The following is a 24,069-nucleotide window of genomic DNA, read 5'->3' on the forward strand; positions in this document are numbered from 1 at the left end:
AAAGGCAAAGGTCCCGAATTTGAGTCTCAGTCCGGCACACAGCTTTAATCTGCCAGGAAGTTTCATATCCGCTCACACTCAGCTGCAGAGTGAAAATCTCATTCTGGAACAATGATATCGTTTCACCATCCATTCCAGAATTCACTGAAGTGATTTTAGGAGACTCATGAAACCTTAAACCACGATGAACGGATTGGGATTTGAGTACCTGTCCCATACATCATCCCAGTATCTTGCTCAAACTAATATTTAGCGCAAGAAACCTAGATCTATAGCTATACACTGTATATTTTTCAGTGATTTACATGCTAATTAATCAACTTAACTAGAAATACAGCAAAATGAATAGATATCAATCTAAATGGTTTTAAAAGGTAATCTATTCTCTTCTTTTCCCATCTACTACAGTGTCCACTCTTTCAGAATTTGGAAAATTATTTTTTTATTACGTAACTTGGTGGTCTGATGTCCTTCCTGAAGCCATAATTGCTAAGGTAACCTAAGCTAGGAAAATGCTGTGTGCCATCTGTCTGTGCATCATGTCAACTTTGTTCGATGAGTTATCGTATCTTGTCTCCTTGTGTGCCATATTCTTTCAAGAGGTTCAAGTGGCTCTGGGCACTATGGGACTCAACTGCTGTGGTCATAAGTCCGCTAGAACTTAGAACTACTTAAACCTAAGTAACCTAAGGACATCACACACATCCATGCCCGAGGCAGGATTCGAACCTGCGACCGTAGCGGTCGTGCGGTTCCAGACTGTAGCGCCTTTAACCGCTCGGCCACTCCGGCCGGCACCATATTCTTTGAGGCGGAATCTAGGCGCCAGTCCAGCATTGGCCTAAACGGGTGTGGGAAACTACGTGATAGATGTTAACCCGCTGTGAAGACTGGATTCGAGTTTGGCTCACATACGTTGCCCGTAGACTAGCTCATTGCACATTGCCCTGTACGAACAGATCTGGTTTGGAAAAGTACACGAAAAGAGAAAAAGTGGAAGTAAATCATGTTCCCAAAACGTACCTCACAGGTGAAGGGCTTCTCGCCGGTGTGTGTACGCATGTGCTGCTTGAGTAGTATCGAGCGCGTGAAGGTCTTGTCGCAGACCGTGCAGACGTACGGCGGCTCTCCCGTGTGTATGCGCACGTGCGTGGTGTACGCGACCCGCTGGTTGAAGCGCCGCCCGCAGTCGGCGCAGGCGTACTCCTTGCGGTTGCGGTGGATCTTCATGTGCGTGCTGAGGTAGCCGCGGTTGTTGAACACCTTGCCGCACTCAGGGCACGCCGCGGCGAACTCGTGCGTGCCCGCGTGCACCGACACGTGGTACTTGTAGTTGCGCAGCTGGCTGAACAACTTCCCGCACTCGGCGCACTGGTACGGCTTCTCTCCCGTGTGCGTGCGAGCGTGCATCTGCAAAGGTGCACAGTATGAGAAACAGGAACGTATGTGCGCTGAGCGAAAAAAAGAAGAAGAGATGAGCTGAGAATGGAGAAAAGAGATGGGGTAGTTGTCGACGAGGCTAGAGGTAGTAATGTTGCAAAAGAAGGAAATGGAGAAGCTGATGATACTGATGTTCTTATCTACTGTCATGGAAACATAAATGTAGTAGAAGGTTTCAGAGGAACGCACTAGTAGATGCAATGGTAGTGGAAGATGAAGAGAGAGAAGCAGTCAAGGAAGAGGAAGAGGAGGAAGAAAATGACGAAGACGAAGACGAAGGCGAAGGGGAAGAGGAAGGTGAAGCAAAGGAGTTTGCAGTGGAGAGATCAGTATTAATAGAGAATTTTGTGATCGAGCTTACCTTTCAGAAGAAACAAGATCCAGTAAATCTGCTATGTATTGGGAGGCAGAGTGATGAAGGATCCAATACAGTGAAGAAGTCAGACACAGCAGAAAACGTAGTTAGTAAATGTATACTTTTGCAGGAACGGAGGTTTTATACGTACTGTATGTCGGAAGACAAGAAGAGACAAGAGATACTTCAGAGAAAATCTCAATACCTGTTAGAGGATCTGCCAGCGAATATTTATGTAGAAAGAGTCAAAACATCATAGGGACATGTAATATGTGTTACTTGAAGTTCGCGAATTCAACTTTAGTGTTGTCAGAGATAGAGCATTTATTAAAAGTGCAAGAATTCTTTTGTTGATTGAACGAAACGAAACAGGAGAAAGAGAAGCGGAAGATAATGCTCACACGAAGGAAAAGGTGCCACTGCATATAGCTACAGATCTGATAGGCAAGAAAGGTCAATCAAGAAGGCCCATTTACTATCGGAGAACAGTATATCTGCAGATTTTGCTATGTTGTGGGTACACATTACGTTATGTCAGCCTATTTCTACGTTTACGTTCAATATGAGAGTTGTGTAATGTATGAATGTAGTTAAGCGAACTTAAGAGTGTGCATTACATTCACGATAATGAGCCAACGACGCACAAGAGTGATTATTATTGGAGCAAATTTTCATTGTTGAAGAGGAACAGTCCATAGTTTACGCCAGCCAGTGGTTCCCATTCTTTCGGAGATTGTTAGCGCTGAGTGCGATCAGATATTGGCTAGTAACCCCGTGTCCCCTCTCCCCACATCAAACCAACAACAACGTTAGGGCCTAACTAAACCTTATAATAAAAAAATTCTTTGAAGGCTTTTATTTCTTAAATAATGACAGAGAAAGGATATTTAGTTTTCGTATGTGTCTTACTAAACCCAGAAATAATAAGTTAATGAGCCCATTGGTTTCGCTTGATTCTAACAACATTTTATTTATATTTACAGAAAGATGAAGTAATTCTCAGTGCATCGCGAGTGTTACCTACAACTTCTTCTCAGAAAAGGAAGCTGATAATCCATGTTGATGGTAGATAATTATCAAAAAAACGCCCCTCTAATGACAGTTACTTCACTCACACCCTGCAACCCTATTTTAAAACTGATCAAGTCAGAGTGTGTCTTCTGTACTTTCTGCTCGTTATGCACTAGATTCCTCGTCCCCCTTACCGCTGAAATGGTAGAAATCGGAAGACGTCAAGCTGCCAGTACTTTGCGTCTGACCACTGCCACAATGGAATGTAGAAGATAATATATAATTATTGCTGTGTTGTGATTTTAATTAGATCGTTCATTGTAGTGAAGTGAATAATGAAGCAGTTACTGGTCCATTGTGGGAACTACATCCAACTCGGAGAAGGAATTTTCATGTGGTATTTAACCATATATGTATCGGCTCTACTGACACAGACGGATGATACAAAGTATATGTATAGAAGCTGGACTATGTGAGGAACAAGGACGATATTGTTTATACATTTGTTTCACAAGGTGTAACCTCCACCTCACTGTCTCATGTGTTAATGCTAGTACTTTAAATTTAAAAAAAATGTAATAATTGCTACCTTTTGTAATCAGTATCAGAGTTTCACAAAATAGTGACGATAACAATAAAAATCTTTTGAAAGTAGTCGTGTTTCGAGACTCAAACTGTAATGAACCCTCCTTTTCACCCCTTAGAAAATTTCGTTTTACCCTCAGGAGGTAGTTACGCCATGGTTGGGAACGACTGATCTGTGCGCTGTCGTATCGGCAGCTACTGCGGAGATGTGTTTGTAAACATGTGGACGTGGTCCTACGCGGCACGTGAATACTGCGCGAGACGTGGGGAAGATTGATAGTTGCAGGCCGGGCGGTGTTTGTAAATATAGGCAGCAGGCAGCTCATTATGAAGTGGGCATGGGCCACGGATTAAATAGACGACAGGAATGGAAGAGAGGGAGTGATTACGTTAGCGTCTGCAGATCGGACTAGAGATCTGTAAATAATCTCATGTATCGAACTTTCTCTCAGAATAAAACTGTGTGGCGGACAGAGACTCCAACTCGGGACCTTTTCCTTTCGCGGGCAAGCGCTCACCCAAATGAGCTGTCCAAGTATGACTTACGGCCCGTCCCCAAAGACTTACTTCCTCCAGTATCTCGTCTCCACCTTCATTCTGGAAAATCGTATATGTAATTAGGTAGCTATAGGAAATGCTAAATACCAACAAATAATTCTTAAATTCTGAGAGGTGTGTGTGACGGACAAACGTTGATCACTCTTTGGTATCCTGTATCAGTACTTCGTCAATTCTATACCCTTTAGGAAGCAAAATGAAATTATTCGTATCTTTCATCCTTTATTCTAACTTTATTGAGTCATCTGGTGATCTTATGTATGAAAATGAAACGAAAAATTGTTATGTATTTTGAAGTTGTTATTTACATTGTAATATTATCTCAATTAATTTTTTTATCTTTGTACTTCTACAAGCTCGACCCGGTAGGATGTAATTTCTCTATTAATTATTTACGAGCGAAGAAAGGAAGGAGAGAAAAGTGATGAGCGGGAGAGGACTGGACACGCTCCGTCTTGGGTGGGGTAAAAGTCGGGAAAAGTTTCGTTAATTTGCGAAAAAAAGAACTTAGAATGAGGAAGAGTTCCGGAGGGGATAAAAGCAGTAATTTCGAGACTGAAAACTTCATTATTTATGAGGAAAAGGGAATACAACGTGGAGCGTTGAAGAAGGCGATTGCTGCATTACCATTACTATTATTTTTTATATTATATGAGGAAAATGTAGTCAATAAGTCGACAGAGAAGAGGAAGCGCGAGAGCTGTGGACAACAGGAGAAGAAATAATAGAGTCAAGCAAAAAGATTTTAAGATTCCTGGCATAGCACGACGAAAGGAAGAAGATAACGAAGAGTCATCAAAGTTTATGTAATCCGCATCAATCAGATTACGAGAGTACATCCTCATCGTACCTCACTCATATAGCAAAATTAATAATTTAGGTAATCACTGTGGGCCGAAAGAGAAACAATGGATATTATGGTTCTAAACCATTCAGACTGGAAGTGGACTGACTGGGTTCTGCGCACCAAACTGTAAACAGATTTGTCTCAAACATTGTTTTAATAGTGTGAGGGGCTAGGTCGCGATGATTAATATTGAGAACCGTAGTAAACAGTCAAGCATTGCTGAATGTGAAAACTCCATATTCATAACATTAATCCAACATTACCTGTTCTGCAACTTTCGAAACAAATGTAAGTTCGTTTTACAGAGTATTCTGCTAAGGGAAAACACGCCAGAGTCTCAGCAATATTTTATTTTCGGCTTTGGCGAATATTTTTGAAATCCACGAAACAGCCTTCGCCAATTTAACAGCAGCTCAGTGATATTTTTGAACACCACAGAGTCGACTCTAGAGACGACGCTACGGTCGTCACGAAGCAGGAAGTATCTGAGATGTCATCTCTGGATTCAGCTTTCAACAGTCCTCTGCCATTTATGTTGCTCGGTCATACAAAAACATCAGACTAAAGAGCACCATACAGTAAACCGGTGTTCACATTCGTTAAGATGATTATTAACTGTATTACGTCACCAGAACTACCGAGTTTAAAACGTAGTTATTCTGAACATAAAATACTGCAACAATCAGCTAGCAGTTACTTCAAATTAAAACTGCATACTGAGATAACTTATTTCTTGTTTTGCACAGGCACTTGTCAGTTTTACAAACAATTTTTATTCCTGGTACAGTTTATGTTCTACATACCGACAGCGGAATCGACAAATAATATCTGTATACGAGGGTCACGCCAAAAGAAATGCACACTATTTCCGCAAAAATAGTTTTCAGTCTGCATGCGTGAAAGTTTTACAGTGAGTAGATACATCCTTCCCGCTAGTTTTCAAACTTAGTTCAACCTGTGCCCGTGATTGGCGCCGTCACAGCATGTCTTCAAGATGGCTGCTACACTCGACGTTCGTCAGAAGCAACGTGCTGATATAGAAATCATGTGCTGTGAAAACCAGACAGTGGGAAACATCCACAAGAGTTTGACAAAGGTGTACGGAGATGCTGCTGTCGATCGCAGTACAGTTAGTCGGTGGGCAAGGAGGTTACGTGACGAAACCAGGCACGGCAGTATTGAGGATTGTCCTCGCAGCGGCAGGCCTCGTACTGCACACATTTCAGACAACGTGCAGAGAGTTGACAAATTGCTGACTGCTGACAGATGCATCACAGTGAATGAATTGTCACGCTACGCTACGTTGGGGATAGGGGAAGGAAGTGTTTGCAGAATACTGAAAGTGCTGGCGTTAAGAAAGGTTTGTGCCAGGTGGGTTCCCAGAATGTTGACTGTGGCTCACATAGAAACAAGGAAAACGGTATGCACAAACTTTTGGAGCAGTACGAGAATGGTGGAGATGAATTTCTTGGAAGAATTGTGGCCGGTGATGAAACATGGCTCCATCATTTTTCACCAGAGACGAAGAGGCAATCAATGGAGTGGCATCATGCAAATTCACCCAAGAAAAAAAAAATACAAAAGCATACCTTCTGCTGGAAAAGTTACGGCTACGGTGGTTTTCGATTCCGAATGATTCTTGCTTGTGGACATCATGCCAAGTGGAACCGCCATAGATTCTGATGCATATGTGACGACACACATCGGCAAGAGCAGGATGTTTTGCTGTTGCACGACAATGCACGGCCACACGTCAGTCAAAAAACTATCGAAGCGATCACAAAACTCGGATGGACAACACTGAAACACCCGCCTTACAGTCCTGACATGGCTCCATGTGAGTATCATCTGTTTGGGAAACTGAAAGACTCTCTTCGTGGAAGAAAGTTTGAAGATGATGACTCCCTTGTCCACGCTGCCAAACAGTGGCTCCAACAGGTTGGTCCAGAATTTTACCGTGTGGGTATAGTTGCGCTGGTTCCAAGATGGCGTATGGCAGTTCAGAGAGATGTAAAGTATGTGGAGAAATGGAAATATCGTTCCTAAAGGAGCACTGTAAAACTGTCAAATACATAGAATAAAAGATGGATTTTGTAAAAAAAATAGTGTGCATTTCTTTTGGAGTGACCCTCGTATTACTATGATAGGTCTGAATTCTTACAACACATGTCTGTTAATGCACGTCAACAATTATACATTCTGTATGAACATCGAAATAAAAAAAATATAAAAAAAGTTATGAAAGAGAAACACGTCGCACCAGGCAATAATTATGCGAATCGGACCGATTTGGTAGATGTAAAGTACACGTAAAGACAAACAGTTGATTAGAGTTTCAGAAATAATTCGATGATTTGTTGAAGAGAAAGATTTTTACAAACTGAGAACGTTGGCCCTTATGCAAGCAGTTATTCGGCGTGGCACCGATTGGTGGTGCTGTTGTTTGTCCTGAGTGAGATGGTGACAAATTCTGTCCAACTGGCGCGTTAGGTAGCGAAAATCTTGAAGCAACTGGAGGAAAGTTTTCAAATGGAGAGAGGTCCGGCGGCCTTGATGGAAAAAGTAGGGTCTGGTTTGCACTAAGACCAGTAATAATGCAGGGGGACTTCATCTTGCTGAACTATTAGCCCATGATAGTTCGCCATGAAAGGCAACGAAACGGGACTTAGAATATCGTCGAGGTACCAATGTGGAGTAAAGTGCCGCGGATGACAAAAAGTGATCCTGCTGCGAAACGAAGTGGCACCCCGGATCATCACTCTCTGTTGTCGCACCGTATGATGGGCGACTGGTAGGCTGGTATCCCCCGCTGTCTGAGGCGCCTGCAGACGCGTCTCGGCCAATCATCGTGTCTTATTTCGAAGAGGGATTCATCACTGAAAATTCTACTGCAGTGAATTAGATTCCCAGCCAAGTATGCGTCTGTAGACGACGTGCCTGACCCCCATCATACGATCCAATAACCATAAGTCATTTCTTTTCACAGCACAATCTCTTTGATTGTCATCCGGGCACCCTTTATTGCACAGTGATATGTAGATGGCAAGCCACTCTGGACTTCCATTCCAGCAAGATAATTCCCTCACGCACATGGTGAGAGTTGCCACTGCTGGTCTTCGGGTTTGCCACACCATACCTTAGCCAGCAAGACTGCCGGATCTCTCTCCTAGAACGTTTGGAGCATTATGTACGAGAGCCTGGAGCCAGCTCGCGGTTTCGACGACCGAACACGACAATTGGGCAGAATTTGGCACGAAATACCCCCAGAGGACATTGATCAAATCTGTTAATCAGTGCCGAGCTGAATAACTGCTTGTGTAAGGGCCAGAGGTGGACCAACGAATTATTGACTTGGTCAATTTCCGAAGCTCTTTCTCTTGAAAAAAGTCATTCAAATTTTCTGAAACTGTAATCATTTGTTTGACTGTACGTTAAAGTTTAAGTTTTACACCAATTTTCTTCACAATTCACAACTTCTTTCTATCTTGCGATAACAAACAGTTGATTCAAGTACATAAAAGCAAAATAAGTGTAGTATCAAACAGAAATGGCTATAATATAAAATGGACAATTTATTGTATAAGTTTAAATTCGCCCCACATGTTTCTCTCTGCCCAGCCAAGGGTATTTCATTCAGTCTCCAACACGCAACTGGACAATGCCCGATTTTGGAACTAGTGATTGTTGGCTTTCTCTTATCATCATAGTTACTATTGGGCATTTAAATAATTGAAGTAAAATACTGACAGCTTTCTCTGCTACAGGTAGTTCACATGTGCAAATCAGAGGTGCATTAGACAGCGCATAGAAACCGACAGGATGCTAACAACATGTTTTTTACCCAATCTACTAGTGCAGTGGCCATCCAGTACTGTACAGAGGGCACAAAACACTATATAGTGCACAAAATCATAAGCATCAATCTGACACAAGTAAAATGAAAGCTATTTCAAAGAAAAGCTGCCATTCAGAACATTGGATAACATGAAGTACATTCTAAAAAGAGAAAGAATTCTACATGCACAGGTTCTATATTTAATGCAGCAAATATTTAACAGGACTGGTAACATTTAAATCAAATGCAAAGGAAGATCATACTTCACGCTGTAACATGTAATTTAAGTCACAATACATAGCCTACACGTGTGACGTATACAAAACATTGTTCCAGGAGGACACAGTGTACTAGATATAACACATATCGAAATCATTCATAGACAATGTGTTTGTTAAGACATATGATTCATCAGAACTCAAAACGCATCAGTATTTTCAGAATAAAAATGAAAAACTGCCGTTGTTGGTAGAAACAACTTAAAAGTACTTTTCATAAGTCAACCCAAGTACTCAATGTAGTTTTCTCTTAAAAGAATGTGAGAAATTTTGAAACAGATGTAGAAAATCTTTTTTTCGAAACACCTACTGAAGATTTACTGTATTAACCTGTAAAATCCCCTAATAATAAACCTCCACAAGTTATAAGTTTTGATTATGTGCTTATATGATGTTTATATACTGTATCAAATGTAACAGAAGTTACTAAGAATGAGTTAATTACATGCTGTTACGTCTTGGGTTTAGTTTTGTCACATTGTTTTTTCTTTCACTAGAAGATAACTAAGGTGTTTTGAAAGAAAGAAATAAACGAATTTGGGAGAACAAAGTTGAGTATGAAGATGTACTCGGAATTTGCGTTATTATTGAATGGTCAAGATACAATGTAGTTTGGTCATAGTCAGGACGGGAAGCAAAAATACGCGAAAAAAAAATTAAAAAATAAAAAAAAATAAAAAAACGGAAATTTTACAAAATAATAGCATCACCTGGAACACCCAAAATGTGTAAACATGGTGTTATCTGACCGTTTTTCCGAAAACAGTCACGTAACGTACGCAAATTCATGACGAAGAGACCATTTGTTCAGAACATTTCATTGATGCCAAGGAATATGATAAACATTAGTACTAGTGATGTCGATGAGTGACTAATATGACTTTACTCTTCATTTAATCTCGATTTGGATTTGCATTCCCTGTAGAAGTGAAACAATGTTGAAATCATTGTGGAAAGTGCAGGGACAGTAAGAGTCAGCCGTTCCCTTTAGAGCCACTTCGTAGAAGGCCTCCTGATGGAGTGGTGTGGATCCAAAGTCCACAGAAAACCTTTTGTAGTGTCGCCCGGAGCGTCTAACTTCGTGGACGAACATAGACATGATATGAAACTTCCTGGCAGATTAAAACTGTGTGCCGGAGAGAGACTCGAACTCGGGACCTTTGCTTTTCGCGGGCAAGTGCTCTACCAACATTTATTTTCATTTTGTTCGTTGTTGATCGTTGTCTTTGGTCGTTGCGGACGTCACATGACATCCGTTCAAGTTCGTTTATTGATCCTTCCACTCAGTTTTTTATTACAGAGGCCAACCAGATCTCTGACCGAACACGCTGAGCTACCGTGTCGGCATAATTGCAATAATCCTAGAATAATTTTGAATAGCTTGTAGACCAGGGATTTCCAAACTTTCTCTCTGACGGAACGTTAATGAAATTTTTAAATATGAAAAGAACTAGTTTTATTCATTAATTACTTCTGAAACTTCCTGGCAGATTAAAACTGTGTGCCGGACCGAGACTCGAACTCGGGACCTTTGCCTTTCGCGGGCAAGTGCTCTACCAACTGAGCTACCCGAGCCCGACTCACGCCCCGGCCTCACAGCTTTACTTCTGCCAGTATCTCATCTCCTACCTTCCAAACTTTGCAGAAGCTCTCCTGCGAACCTTGCAGAGCTAGCACTCCTGAAAGAAAGGATATTGCGGAGACATGGCTTAGCCACAGCCTGGGGGATATTATACGCTGCAGACCCCTTGTACAAATATAGTACAACTGGGGAGTGGTGTGGAAAGGAACGCTTTTTTTGTGCTCAAATGTACTAAGCCCGCAGTTTTGGGTCTCTGGATACGTGAGACACCACTCGACGCACTGACACAGTGAAACACTCATTTTTATGTGACGTAAGAATCGCAGGGATTAGCTCGATTGAATAAACTACAGTTTAGGCAGACAAGGTTGACTTGCTGACTTGCTGACGAACATCACCTCTTTGCTAACAGAGAGAAAGGGAAGCGACTTTTCTGTTAAAAAATGGTAGGACTAAAGGAATGGGAATATTGTTTCCTGGGGAGAATTTTGAGCTGTGGGCGCTCGGAAGATGCAGACGCCAGCCGTGACGATAACGTTAAATGAAGCTGAAAGAAATATTCGTAATTCTTATTGCCTTCAATCCAGTTCTTTCGTGATTCGGGATTGAATTCTGATTACAGTTAATCTTGTGCTGCCATGTCTAGCTTGTTACTTTGTCAAGTGCACATACTAGTTCCTGTGCAGGTGTGAATAGCAAGTCTCCCTGTATCACGGGTATCGCAATTAATTCTGCCACATTGATCAAAGGTGATTGTGTCGCGATCTCTGGAGGTGACACGTTATCTACCCTACATCATGTGGGCGACTCATTATGTGTAACTAAGAACGTTATTGCTTCATGTGCTCCGTGAGATTTTTGAACATTTATGTTCGATGTGTTTAGTTTTTGCCAATGTGTGTAGATCCTTGTGTAATAAATGTCCAGCAGTTGAGTTCCTTTTGTTATTTTCTGGTAGACAGTACACCTCTGCCACTTTTTTATTATATATGAAACTCAGCCATTAGCCATAGTTATGTGTGAGGGACATTTTCTATTGACAACTCCATTGTGCAAACCTTTCATTAAATGACAAAATCCGTTTCACTTGGCTTAACCTACAGTGAGAGATTAATTTTATACAGTCCCCAAACAAATAGACAACGTTGATGCTCAGCAAAAAACTCTCTCCAACAACGCAAACAGTGTACTATTCATCGCCTATGCAACTTTCTCATAATCAAAACTAAGGTAAATGAGCGAACTTTAGCGGTTCCTGCCTGATCAGAAGTGTCAGGAACTAACACAATTTTGCCAACTTTAAAAGAGTCAGGCTCAAAATATCATTGAAATCAAAGTGAAAGTACTACCTAACAAAGGCACATAAAACTGCTTTGGCAGACCATCCAGTCCAGGTGACTTACGAGAAGGCGACATGAGAATAAGACCACAGACATCGTCATGTTGAAAAGCATCTAAAAACACAGCATTATGAGCAGGTGTAAATCTACGATCCAGATCTCTAACAAACAAATCGGACGACATATCGAGATATCGAGAGGAGCGGATATTTCATACATACCTACACAGAACTGATGTAGGGTATGCAATACATACTTCTGTGTTGTCAGACCTCCGTCATCCTCGGTCTTCAGAGACGTGATACACGTTTTCGACGACGAGACTGATGTCGAATCATATGAACGTAGAAAAGTCAGTTAACCTGCTATCAAGGAACGTGCTCCGGATCGCATCATTGACCCTTCCATTTGACGCTTATTCAATTGTAACAATTGCATCTTAACACTACTGACGTCTGCAGTCTGTAGGGGAGCCTGATGAGCACTTTCATGAAGGTCACGAAAGAGAGAGTAGTAAAATTTTTGCGTCCTCCAAAATTCCCGAACTATATCAGCGCAGAATCGTATCAACATTTGTCGGAGCCTTGTCGTTGCCAGTTGAGCCCACTGGAGGCGTACAGCGAAGTTTCTGAAGACTACGAACCCACACTTCCGGATCACATCATCTAGGGAGAAGTCCTCAAAGTGAGACAGTCAGCATCAAGGGCGATAGAAACAGTCCGTCACTTGATAGAGAAATATAAACATGGTAGAGGCAGGCGACCATTCAGATCTGGCACAACTCACTTAGTCTTTCTCCTCTCTTGTTTCTAGTACACGCCCATAATCTCCCTTTATTCTATTCCTTCGCGTACAACAGCATTCCAGTCCCCCATGACTATTTCATTTTCACCTCCCTTTACGTATTGAATTCCATACTCTTGCACACCTCCTTTGTCTCTTCATCTTCGGCTTACGATGTCAGCGCGTACACCTGAACCATTGTTGTCGGTGTTGGTTTGCTGTCGATTCTGATGTGAGCAACTCTACGAGTGAACTGTTCACAGTAACTCACTCTTTGCCCTGTCGTTCCATTCATAACGAGTCCTACTCGTGTTTTACCATTTTCTGCTGCTGTTGATATTACCCTATTCTCACCTGATCTGAAATCCTTGCCTTCTTTTCATTTTACTTCACTGGCCCATGCATATCTTGAGTGAGCCTTACAATGTCCCTTTTCAGATTTTCTAGCTACCATATCATGTTCAACCTTCTGACATCCTACGTCTAGACTTGTAGACCGTTTCGTCAGTTATTCAGTCTTTTTCTCACGTTCACCTCCCATTTCGCAATCCCCTCCCAGAGGTCCGAATGGGGGACTAGGTCCGAATCCTTTGCCAATGGAGAGATCATCATGACGTTTTTTCGATTAGAGGGGACATGTCCTGTGGGTACGCATTATGCATCCTGAATGCAATGGTTTCCATTGCCTTCTGCATGCCATTTGTCAGTGCTGATTCTTTCACCTTTATGGGCACTTTCCCACCCCAAGTTCGCACCTCAACCTCTTTTTGCTCCTCCGCACTTTATGACCAGATCTTTGGCTTATTGAGTGTGACTTCTCGTGCCGCAGGTCTTAGGCCGCCATTGCATATGATTTTTATTCAAAATTTAGGTTATTGTGGTATTTTAACCCTGGTACTAAGACGTTTTGAATACTAATGAAAGACTATACCCCTAGGTGCGACAGAACACTTAAATTCTTCCTACTAAGAAGCGTGCCATGTTTAGTGTAACTGTTTAATTTATACTATGAATATCAGTAACAAGATTGTTCACGGTCTGTGGTAGTAGCCACATACCAAAGCGTTCGTCAGTTGGTCTCGAGCGATGTTTAGCACATTGGAAGAAAACGATAATAATTTCCACTACCACAGAAAACTTCTTCTCCACTCTAAAGATCAAAGATGTTGGTACTTCTAGTGATTTCCGGTCATTCCTTCTAAACTTGCTTGTGCTTGAAGTCTAATTGTAAGTTCTTAGCTCAACTATCATGTGTGTGTCAGTTTCTGGCAGGGCTGTGAGGTGTCGGGCGTTGGGCGTCATCTATCAAGCGTTAGGCGTCAGGCGTTATGCATCAGACGTTAATCGTTATCCGTCAGGCGTCAGGCGTCATATGGCGTGTGCCGGACATCATATACAGTGGGCCTCATGCGTCCGATTACTGGACTGGCGTCAAGCAACAAGTTCACCCGCTCGAATCTATGTTCTGTTAATGGTGGATACTAAGGCAACACCACATCCTGGCATGCTGGTACAGCACGTTATAGCCAACATAGGTGTAAAGTGGGCAGAGAAGCAAAGCATCCGATCTCACTCGCAGGTAGATAGAATCACCTAGGCAATTTCAGGATAATGCTCACGTGATCAATGGAGTAGTAGATACAATGTAGTTTCTAACGCTCGAGACATAGTTTCAGGCATCTGCCTGCAACGTATCTTTATACAACAATATCTATTTGTCGATGAGTGCTGTGACACTCCCTCCACAAACGCAGAGGCGTCGTAAGAGGCAGCATCAGCAGCGATGTGTTTACAATCTACATCATACTAATACTGTTACCTTTTCATACAGTGCCTTTCATGCAGAATCACCCTAAATTTTCGTCTGTATCGGACGTCATAAAATTCCTTGTTTTAGCTATAAGCTGAAAGCCATACTGAGAGTTACTCCAGCAGTCCTCACGTGTGGTAACGAATTCACTGAATAACGTGTTAGTTTCTAAATGTGCTTGAAAAATATACTCGAATTTAAATTGTCCTGTCTGAAAGGTCGACATTATCCTGGCCGCTGCTATGACATCTTTGAGTACATCTGGTTCAAATAAAATATACTGATTACATGTGGCTACCAAAGTAGAAATATCTGCGGATCTCGCCCTGATTTTCCACTTCGGTATTGTGAAATATGAATACGCTATATTCATCGTTTGGATTTGCAGCTCCTTGTGTTTACCGTTTTTGCAATTAAAATTGTTGGATGTAAGGTCCGCCAGTTATGCAAAACACCGTTTTTTCCAAGTTACCAAACATGTTTCAGCACCTCTGTGCCATTGTCAGTGGGTTTCTGTTTTATTTAATCTGTAGTGTGAAGATTTTGCTTAATGATTACAAATGTATGTAGATATTTAGTTCAAACAAAATTCGTTTCTTTTTGTTAGTACTTTCACAATCGGTTTGCATGGTTATTCAGGATGTCTTGTGCATTATTTATTACAGGTAGCTTGTCATCTGCAACCAACCGATGTTGATGAGAAATTTCGTTGGGAGCTAACCTATCAGTTTATGCTCTAAACGTTATTTAGTTTGTCGCGATATTTAGCGCGTATATATGATTTTACTAAAGGTTTTGTGTGGCAGGCCTATTCTCAGCATCATGGTGAGATGTTGTGAAGCACACGTAAACATAACACGTATTTTCACAAAATAAGGCCGTAAGAGCACTTTGCAGTTCACCAAAACATACTTTAATTGTGGTTGTCGTGTGCCCCAGCACAGTCAGTGTTCATTTGTTCACCAGAGAGTTGGCGCGCAATTTGAATTATGTTTACATTTTATCTTTGTGTGTGTGTGTGTGTGTGTGTGTGTGTGTGTGTGTGTTCGGTACGCTGCTTAGCTGTTCGTGTTGCCTTTTACATGGTGTTCCTTTTTTGTGCGTAAAATGTTGAGTCTTTGCATAGTGTAGTGTGTCTATTTATCATGTGTTTGTGTGTGTGTGTGTGTGTGTGTGTGTGTGTGTGTGTACACTTTTTAGCTGTTTGTGTTGTCTTTCTCGTTAAGTTCCTTTAATGTGTTAAATAGTGTGCCCATGCAGAGTGTAGTGCATCATTTACGACCGTTTTCCTTCTGCTATTGCCTTCTGTATATGGAAGTTTTCCTCAATGGTCAGTTTGCAGTATAGGTTGTGGCTGTGTTTTAGTACTCTTAAGTCTGTTTCTATTGCAGCTGGATAGTTATTGTGGGCTATTGGGTCGTCAGAAAATGTGCTATGGGAGCTGTTGCTTTTTAAATCTCCGAGATGTTCTGAACATCTGGTTTTGAAGTCGTCTACCGTATGTACACGACTGGCAAGTGTTCCATGTGAGTTCATTTACTCCTGATCTGTTAAATTTATATGAGGGTGTTTCTTGTGTTCTGATCTTATTCTGTGTTGTGTTCCCTATCCTGTATCCTATTTGTAGTCCCTGTTTCTTTAATATGTTGCCTAGACTGTGAATAATCTTGTTATTGTAGTTGAGTATGTACCATTTCGTTGTGTGTGTGTGTTGTTGCTCTATTGCCTTCCTGGAGTAACATTTTATCCATTACCTCACCGTTTGCATTACACGTATGTTGCTGCACCACTGGTAACGTGTTGTAGCTGCGTGCCAGGCTGAGACGTTGCCTGACTACTTTCTGTTAACACAACGACACAGTTCCACTTTCAGCCGTGTAGCTTTGGAATACTATTCTGAACAAACTTATAATCCGCTGTGCAGACCACTAGTGCGTCATAGTCTTCGCTAAAGTCAGCTCATTACATTTCCAAAAGGGCTAACTATTGCAGCATATTTGTGTAAACGACTGTCGCCTTAGATGTAGTACGTATTATACATAGTTGTCATCTTATAGAAAATGATCATTTTAACTAAAGACTTTGAAATATCTAGAAAACTACACATCGAATCAAAAGAAGTTACAATTCGAATTTTTTTGTCATAAAGGGGACGTCCAATGATACCACACTCGACCCTCGATCCCACCCTATGAGTGGGTGGTGGGGAGCACCTCTGCAGTCTTCAGTAGGAACCCTCATTTTTTATTGTGGATCACGACTCTACAGCAAAATCCACACCTATTTTGTGTGAAGCATTTTCTTCGTTTCGACACAGATGGCGCTGTAATCAGAGGAATAGAAATGGGTGCAACATAATAATTTACGACATGCTACTCAGCAGTCCTTCAATACCCAATGGCACTTGGGACCAAACCTCCATGCTGGGAAGGTGGGACAGGCCAGTGTTTCATAACTCATAATTGGAAACCCCATTCAGAATGTTGTATTCCTCCGACATAACTAACAGGGGACTACTCAGCATGCCAATGTGGCCATGGCTCGATGCGAACGCTACTCTACTTTTCTAATTAGAGTAAGTGTTCAAACACAGTACCGCCAACTTAAATTCACTTAGAGATCCGCTTTTCAAGTGACAGTGCTCATAACTGAAGCATATCTGCGGGAATATCAGCACAGGCGATTCTGATGTTGTCGAACATGTCTTCACAGCCTATTGGCACTTACTGGTACACCTTATCTTTTAAATATCCCCACAGAAAGAAATCCGTCGACGTCAAATCCGGTGACCTAGTGGATCATTTAATAGGAGCACCTCTGCCAATCCACCGACCAGTGTAAACTCGGTCTAATACCTGCCCTGCTTCAGTTTGTGTAATGTGCTGGGTAACTGTCGTGTTGAAACCACATACGTTGTCGAACGTCCTGGAGGACGTCCTGCAATAGTACCGGTAATTCCTATTCCAAAAACATTCGATATTTGCGTAAATTCAACATGCCGCTAATAAAATACGGACCAATGAGCTTGTTCCCCATGATGGCACACCAAACATGAAACCACCAAGGAAGTTGATGGCAAACTTACCATAACCATTCGGGATCGTCTACACTCTAGTAACGTACTGTATGCCTGTTATGCTACCGTGATTTGTGAATGTAGAATCATAAGAAAGATGAAAGAAAGATGCAAAGAAAATGAGGATCGTTTGCACTTGTTGATGTGCCCATTCACAAAACACAAATTGGTTATAGAAATCGGCGCTTAAAGTTCCTGATGAAGTGGTACTTGGTCTGGATGACGCTTATGACGATGTACGATTGTGACAACATTACCTACACACATACCAGAATCGTGGTGTAATTGGTGGGCGCTTACCAGTGGGTTTGGTGCTCTCGCACTACTACAGCTATTCGATAAGGTTATCCTATAACACGTTTACTTCGTTTCGTTTTGCCAGTTTTATGCCGCCATAAGGGCGTTCATAACCCCGTAAAAGAACGAACGAGAGCCATCTTTCTCTGGGAAACGATTATCACACAAGGAACAGCAGCTTCAACATTTCTTCTACATCCTCCACAAACCAGGATCATTTAATTTTTTTCTTCTGTAGTTCCCATGTTCATCGTCCACTAACATGTCTGCTCTCCAAATGAATAGGTAGGTTTGTAGACTATAAACACTTCACAAGTGTTCTCATGTTTGGAACCGCTGTCTGTTCTACATGTGAATGATATGTCAGATCCAGTCGCAGTGCACTGCCTATTATGATACGTAATACACGGTCACAGTGGTGCATCGAGTAGTCCCCTGTAGTATTTGTTGGAGTAATACAACAATGCAAATTGGTTTCCAAGTTATGAAATACTGGCCTTTCGTACCTTCACAGCATTGGGGTGGGGTCCCACATGTCTTTGGATACCCAAGGACCATTGAGTAGCATGCCATAAATCACGATTGTGTATCCATATCTATTCCTCTGATTAAAGCGCCATCTGTGGCGAAACGAAGAAAATGTTTCAGACAACGTATTTAGATTTTTCTGTAGAATCTCAATCTGCAATAAAAGCTGGGGTTCCCACTGATCATTTCAAAGTTGCCCCCCCCCCCCATCATCCACGTACGAGATGCGACAATAAAGTAATGAGACTGAGTTTCTTTGCAAGATGTGGTAACCCTGAAGGCTTGCGTAGGCGCACTGTCTCTGACCTTGGACTATAAGCTGCTTCTAGTCCAAGTGGCACATCGATGCAACTGCTCAGTCGTGAGATGTGCTGCAATAAGTTAACACATGTTTGTGTCTGTCGTTACGGAAATGGAACTGCATAATATTGCGCAGAGGTATACCATCTCTTTTTGCATTAAATTGCGTGAAAACGCGACGAAAACTTATGGTAAGCTTCAGAAGGCTCAAGTTTTTCATTGGCATAAAACGTTTAATGAAGGCAGAACGAATGTTGAAGATGAAGACCGCAGTGGACGACCATGCATGCTTGTGTGTTTCTTTGATTCCAAGGGAATTGTTCATAAAGAGTGTGTGCCTCCTGCACAAACAGTTAACCAATATTACTACAAAGAAATTTTAGAAAGAGTTCATAAAACAGTTCTTCGTGTCCTGTGCCAACATTGCTGATAATTGGATTTTGCATCACGATAATGTGCCATACCCTACTTTTCTGTCAGTACAGCAAATTTTAACCTCAAAACAAATTTCAGTACTACCATACCCACCTCATTCACCAGATATCGCTCCATGCGACTTTTTTCTATTTCCAAGAGTCAAGGGACACCATTTTCAAACAACACAAGATGTCCAAAAAGCTGTGACGAGCGTCTTGGAGGATATTACAGAAGATGAGTTCCACAAATGTTACCATCAATGGCAGAAGCGCTGGAAAAAGTGTGTGCAATCAGAAGGGAACTACTTTGAAGGACACAACGCGAAACTTGACTAAAACGGTAAGCAACTTTTTTTTCACATCAGTCTAATTACTAATAGGTTGGCATGGCAGGTCCAGTGTGGTATCAGTGGATGTCTCCCTTGAGATAAATGAATTAGAAATATATATGGAGTGTTCATTTTAACTGAATGTGCTATGTGAGTTGTACTTGTATTTTGTAGATGATGAAGCACCTCCTCGTCTTAATATTAATGCCCATTGACTTCTAAATTACAGATTCAGTGACAGATGGATAGGCCTCAAAACTCTCCAGATTAAACCCACTGGACTTTTATTTTTGGTGGCCTTTGAAAACTCTTGTGCAAGTAACTCCAGTACAAGATGTTCAGAGTTTCTGTGCCCATGTAATGAAAGGCTGCAAAACCATACACAGTACTCCAGGTATACATCAGCACATGTGAGATTCACTATGATGGCTGGTTGATGCATGTATCAATATCCATGGAGGGCACATTGAGAATCTCCTGTGAGAAAGAGTGGCATGTGGTACGGTGGTGCATTCTTTTCATGGACTGGAAGAAATGAGTTTAACATGGAGACAAAGTGTTTCCAGACTCCTGTTTATATAACATAATTTCTTCATCTACTTGTGAGAAATGTCTCCTGAAATATATATAGATATATACTGAAGGTCCAAAGAAACCGGTACACCTGCCAGATATCAAGTAGGGTCCCCTTGAGCATGGAGAAATACCGCAGCACGACGTGACATGGTCTCGACTAATGCCTGAAGTAGTGTTGCAACGAACTGACACCATGAATCCTGCAAGGCTATCTATAGATCCGTAAGAGTATCAGGGGTGTAGATTTCTTCTGGACAGCACGTTGAGTGGCATTACGAGATATGCTCAATAATGTTCGTGTCTGGGGAGCTTCGTGGCCAGCGGAAGTGCTTGATCTCAGAAGAGTGTTCCTGGAGCTACTCTGTAGCAATTCTAGAGGTGTCGCAATATTCTGCTGGAATTGCCATAGTCCGTCGGAGTGCACAATGGATGTAAATGGATGCTTACGTACATGTCACCTGTCAGAGTAGTATCTAGATGTAAAAGTGGTCCCATATCGCTCCAACTGCTCACGCCCCACACCATTACAGAGCCTTCACCAGCTTGAACAATCCCCTGCTGACATGCAGAGTCCATGGAGTCATGAGTTTATCTCCATATCCAAACTCATCCATCTGCTGGATACCATTTGCAACGAAACTCGTCCGACGAGACAACATGTTTTCAATCATAAAGAGTCCAATGTCGGTGTTGACGGGCCTAGGGGAGGTGTAAAGCTTGGTGTCGTGCAGTCATCAAGGGTACACGAGTGGGCCTTCGGCTCCGAAAGCCCGTATCCATGATGTTTCGTCGAATGGTTAGCACGCTGACACTTGAAATCTGCAGCAAGTTGCGGGAGGGTTACACTTCTATCGCGCTGTACGATTCTCTTCAGTCGTCGTTGGTCCCGTTCTTGAAGAATCTTTTTGCGCCCGCAGCGATGTTGGGGGTTTGATTTTTTACCGAATTCCCGATATTCACAGTCCACTCGTGAAATAGTCGTACGGGAAAATCCCCACTTCATCGCTACCTCGGAGATGTTGTGTCCCATCGCTCGTGCGCCAACTGTAACACCACATTCAGGCTCACTTAAATCTTGATAACCTGCTATTGTTAGTAATTGATCTAACATCTGCGCCAGACATTTGTTGTCTCATATAGGCGTTGCCGACCCCAGCACCATATTCTGCCTGTTTACATATATAGATCAAGCAGCCTGCAAGCATCTGTCTTCGTCTTATAGTTTTAATATTTAACTATTGTGTTAGACAACAGCTGTCGAGAGTCAGGCATCAGGAATCAGGCGTCAGACATCAGATGTCAGGCGAAGTTCGTTAGACATTTCGTGCTGAGTGCAAATGTTGCACGGAAAATGAAAGTCTTCGGCTGTGGCTTCAGGTAAGTATTTAACGTACATTCTGTGCTTTTTTTTTAGAATAGGATAAATAATTTTGGTGACATCATCAATCAACGATCAAAGCATAAGTGATTGATTGCTAGTTTCATCCAGGCTGCCTTGCTAGCCACTCTGTATACAGTAAAACTCCAATCATCCTATACGTAAACTGATGTGCACACAGGATCTTAAAAGTGAGCTCCATTTCTGGTGCTCATGTTTCCAGCAGTGGTGCATAGCTGTTGCTGCTAAGCTGGAGACCCTCCTGTTCTCTAGTTTCATCAGCAGGTCTCAACACGAGTGCTGCCAAGTCGTTGGTTCTCAGATTCTCATCATTTGTTGATAATAAGGAGAGCCTTGTGCATCTGATGTGACTCTCAGGTTGCATCAGCAGCTCGCAGCAGGCATGGTGCTGCTGTGCAGAATCGTCAGTTCCCTGATTCCACTGCAGCTGCACGTGGTGCAGCAGTGTGCATTTTGATTCCAGTTCACAGCAGCTGCAGTTTGATGATGGTCATGTAACCATTCTGGGTGCCAATGTTGCACGGTGGAGGCTTGCTACTAAGCAGTCATGGATGAACTAAGTGAAGTGGAGTAGTTTTACGCCGGTGATGAAACAATATGTTTTATTGTGGTGGTTGTTGGAAGCATTCGCTTGGAACATATGATCCATGGACAGGTAGATATTCTGAATGAAACAGTGTCCCCTGAACAACATGTGGCTGAGCATACTTGTCTCTGTAAAATTTGCTTCCAGGTTGAGCTTACATCCATGAGGACACATTACTATCTGTGTCTCCGCTCCAAGTGTTGTCTGCAGCTGCTCTCAAATGTGGTAAGACAGATGTGATTTATTTCATAATGAACTTTAATATTTAGAACATGTCATTAACAGCCAGGGTGTCCACCAATTACAATCACATTAGCTTGCTGTCTGTGACCTTGCTTCCCCACGCAATGTGTAGTAATTACAGTCTGTGTTAGGAATCTCACTTATGACGTACAGTTTATTCCTAATGCCGCTCAAATAGCGGCTCCCTTGCATCGCTTGCACAAGAAGATCATTCCCTTTGTTTGGTCGCAAAGTGTCGGACTGCTTTCCAGAAGCTGAAACATGCTTTGTTTAGTGACAGATGCCTTGTTAATTTTGATCCAGCCAAACCTGTGATGTTGGCTGTGGATGTTCCTTCTTACAGCATCGGTGCAGATTTTCACATAATTTGGTTCTGTTGATAGGCCAATTACCTCTGCTCCGAAGTTGTTGACTGACCATAAACCTCTGCAATCTTTGTTTAGGTCTTTTCAGTCAGTTCCAACTCGCAATTCGCACAACGCAGAAGCTGCAATGGTGGGCTCTTCTTGACTGTGACTGGAAATGGAACTTAATTTGTTGTCGTCGAGTTTGAACAGGTTTACACCACATCTGGCATCCGGCAGATCACGAGTGCACCATTCCGTCCACAATCCAAAGGTGAAGCTGAACGTTTTGTAGAATATTCAAGCAACACGTGGAGAAATGTCGTACCTCCAACACACAGGACCAAGTTCTCTTGCTACTCTTCTATTCTTGTGTTCCTACCAATTCCGGCTATGTGATGGACCATCACCTGGCAGAGTTGATACATGATCAGCGCCACCTTACCTTATTTCAGTTGCTGCGCCCGCCTCGACAGGCGGCGCCCACTCCACCCAGACAGGCAATGTATCATACTAAAGCTTTGGTCTTTTACAGATTGTATGGTGAATGGAGGCGCTGGGAAGGGGGTACCACTTTACTCTTCCTTGTATGTTTCTGCTGCAGGGAAGGATTGCTTAGATGTCACCAAATTTAAATTCATTCATGTGATTAGCACGATACTGCCACATGCTTTGTGCTTTCAGATCCCGTGCCTGGTTGGACGCAACAGCCCTCATTGCTTCTGACTTCCACAGGACCTGCTCCATGAGCGCCGGTCCCAGAGCCAACGGAAGTCGACACTCCTTCAAAATCGTCAGTGTATCGACATGGTCCCCTCTCCCCAGTAGCGGTTCCATGTGTCATCTTGGATCCCTCTACAATCGTTGAAATGTCCCTGTCTTTGTTATTCCACCTCTGGTTACGGGTGCATGCCCTCTGCCCAGTTTTTTGGCTGCTGTTCTCGGCAGTCTGAGTGCGTATATTGGGATGTAGGCAGCAGCGTAGCACTGGCCTTAGTTTCAGCTCCCATCTCCTCATGTCCAACCCTCCAATTCCATCGTCTTTGGCTCATCTACACAACACAATGACAGTGAGAAGTTTTTGGGGGGAGGGATGCAGTATCATGTATCGATACCACCCCATGTGCATCGAAATTGGCTACAGAATTGCAAGTTTCCATCAGACACCAGCATCGGTCATGCATATCTGGTGATCCAATGGACTAAGTGAGCCAAGCCACATCTCAAGTGGCTCAGTACAGAAAGCACCGTCTGACGCTGCAATATGGGACTGCCAGTGGCAGCCAGATAAGCCACTTGCACTTGGAGCCTCTTCGCTATGTGGTACTACACAGACACCATCTAGTCTTGGCTCTGACACCATCATTCATGTTCAAAGAGCCTCTTCCTTGTTGACACTGAAAGCTGGACTCTATCCTTTGCTGCATTATTTATAACGAGTGTTTGTACACTTGGACGAATATAAGTTAAGTAAATCTTCTGCTGTGTTATCTCTTATGCTAATCATTTCTGCTCCTGTCCAGTTTTCCTACAACAACAGTTGCCACACCA

General features: G+C 42.5%; 1 protein-coding gene across 1 annotated transcript in view; it reads right to left on the reverse strand.

Moving 5' to 3' along the window:
- Positions 1 to 24,069, reverse strand: part of LOC124805462 (zinc finger protein 628-like) — a 64,304-nt gene that overhangs the window by 7,530 nt on the left and 32,705 nt on the right. The window contains exon 3 of the mRNA XM_047266026.1: positions 1,024 to 1,410. Within this exon, the coding sequence (XP_047121982.1) occupies positions 1,024 to 1,410 (387 nt within the window). The remainder of the gene's footprint in view (positions 1 to 1,023; positions 1,411 to 24,069) is intronic.

This window comes from Schistocerca piceifrons, chromosome 7 (assembly GCF_021461385.2).
Source record: "Schistocerca piceifrons isolate TAMUIC-IGC-003096 chromosome 7, iqSchPice1.1, whole genome shotgun sequence".
Lineage (NCBI taxonomy): Eukaryota > Metazoa > Arthropoda > Insecta > Orthoptera > Acrididae > Schistocerca > Schistocerca piceifrons.